Source organism: Pterocles gutturalis, unplaced genomic scaffold (assembly GCF_000699245.1).
Source record: "Pterocles gutturalis isolate BGI_N339 unplaced genomic scaffold, ASM69924v1 scaffold24063, whole genome shotgun sequence".
NCBI lineage: Eukaryota > Metazoa > Chordata > Aves > Pterocliformes > Pteroclidae > Pterocles > Pterocles gutturalis.
This window is the reverse complement of record NW_010121116.1, coordinates 1,143-1,834: the sequence shown is the minus strand read 5'-3', so window position 1 is coordinate 1,834 and position 692 is coordinate 1,143. Positions and strand designations below refer to the sequence as shown.

Here is a 692-nt window from a genome sequence, read left to right as displayed (position 1 = left end):
GGGGGAGAAGGCCGGATTGGCCGTCAGCGGGCTGGGGACCCGGCAGGGCAGGGGGCAGTGAGGGGCTCTGCTGTCTGAGCAGGGGGGACCCAGCGCCGGGGCAGAACAGAGCCCTGGGACCCGTCATGATCTGGGGGATTTAGAGACTGAAACACCCTGGAGCCCTGCCCGCGGGGGTGACCGGGCGCTGCCCCCCACTTTGGCTCAGCTCACGCTCCTGCCCAGTGAGGTTACTGGTTGTGTGTGGGCAGAGGACCCCGACGGCAGGGCAGGGGGCTCACCATGGTGGGCTCAAACTCCAGCGTGACAGCGCCCAGGGCGTTCTCCAGGAGCCCTTTGCGGGTGATGTCCAGCACCAGCGACTCGGTGGGCTCGGACAGCTTGCGGATGTCCCACCACAGGACCTGCAGGGGACAAGCAGCACGGGTGGGCTGCAGGGCAGGGGCTGAGGGGAGGGGGCTGCTGCTGGTTCAGCCGCGGGCACTGGGATGCTGAGCATCCTGGAGCCAGGCAGCGCCCCATGCCAACCTGGGGGGTCTGGTCCCCGTGGTGCCGCAGCTGGTGAGGGGCAGGGGATGATCTATTGGGCTGTCAGCGCTTGCTACGGATGTCCCCATGTGACACCAGCATCCCAGTGTGACATTGGCATCCCTGCCCTTTACCTGCCCGTCAGTGGAGGCCGAGAAGGACTC

General features: G+C 67.5%; 1 protein-coding gene across 1 annotated transcript in view; it reads right to left on the bottom strand.

The window, feature by feature from the left end:
* DNAI2 (dynein, axonemal, intermediate chain 2) overlaps positions 1-692 on the bottom strand; it is a gene marked incomplete at both ends in the record, with an annotated part of 2,390 nt that overhangs the window by 589 nt on the left and 1,109 nt on the right. Inside the window, 2 exons of the mRNA XM_010077146.1 lie at positions 271-404; positions 663-692. The exon at positions 663-692 is cut by the window's right edge and continues 107 nt beyond it. Of these exons, the coding sequence (XP_010075448.1) occupies positions 271-404; positions 663-692 (164 nt within the window). The remainder of the gene's footprint in view (positions 1-270; positions 405-662) is intronic.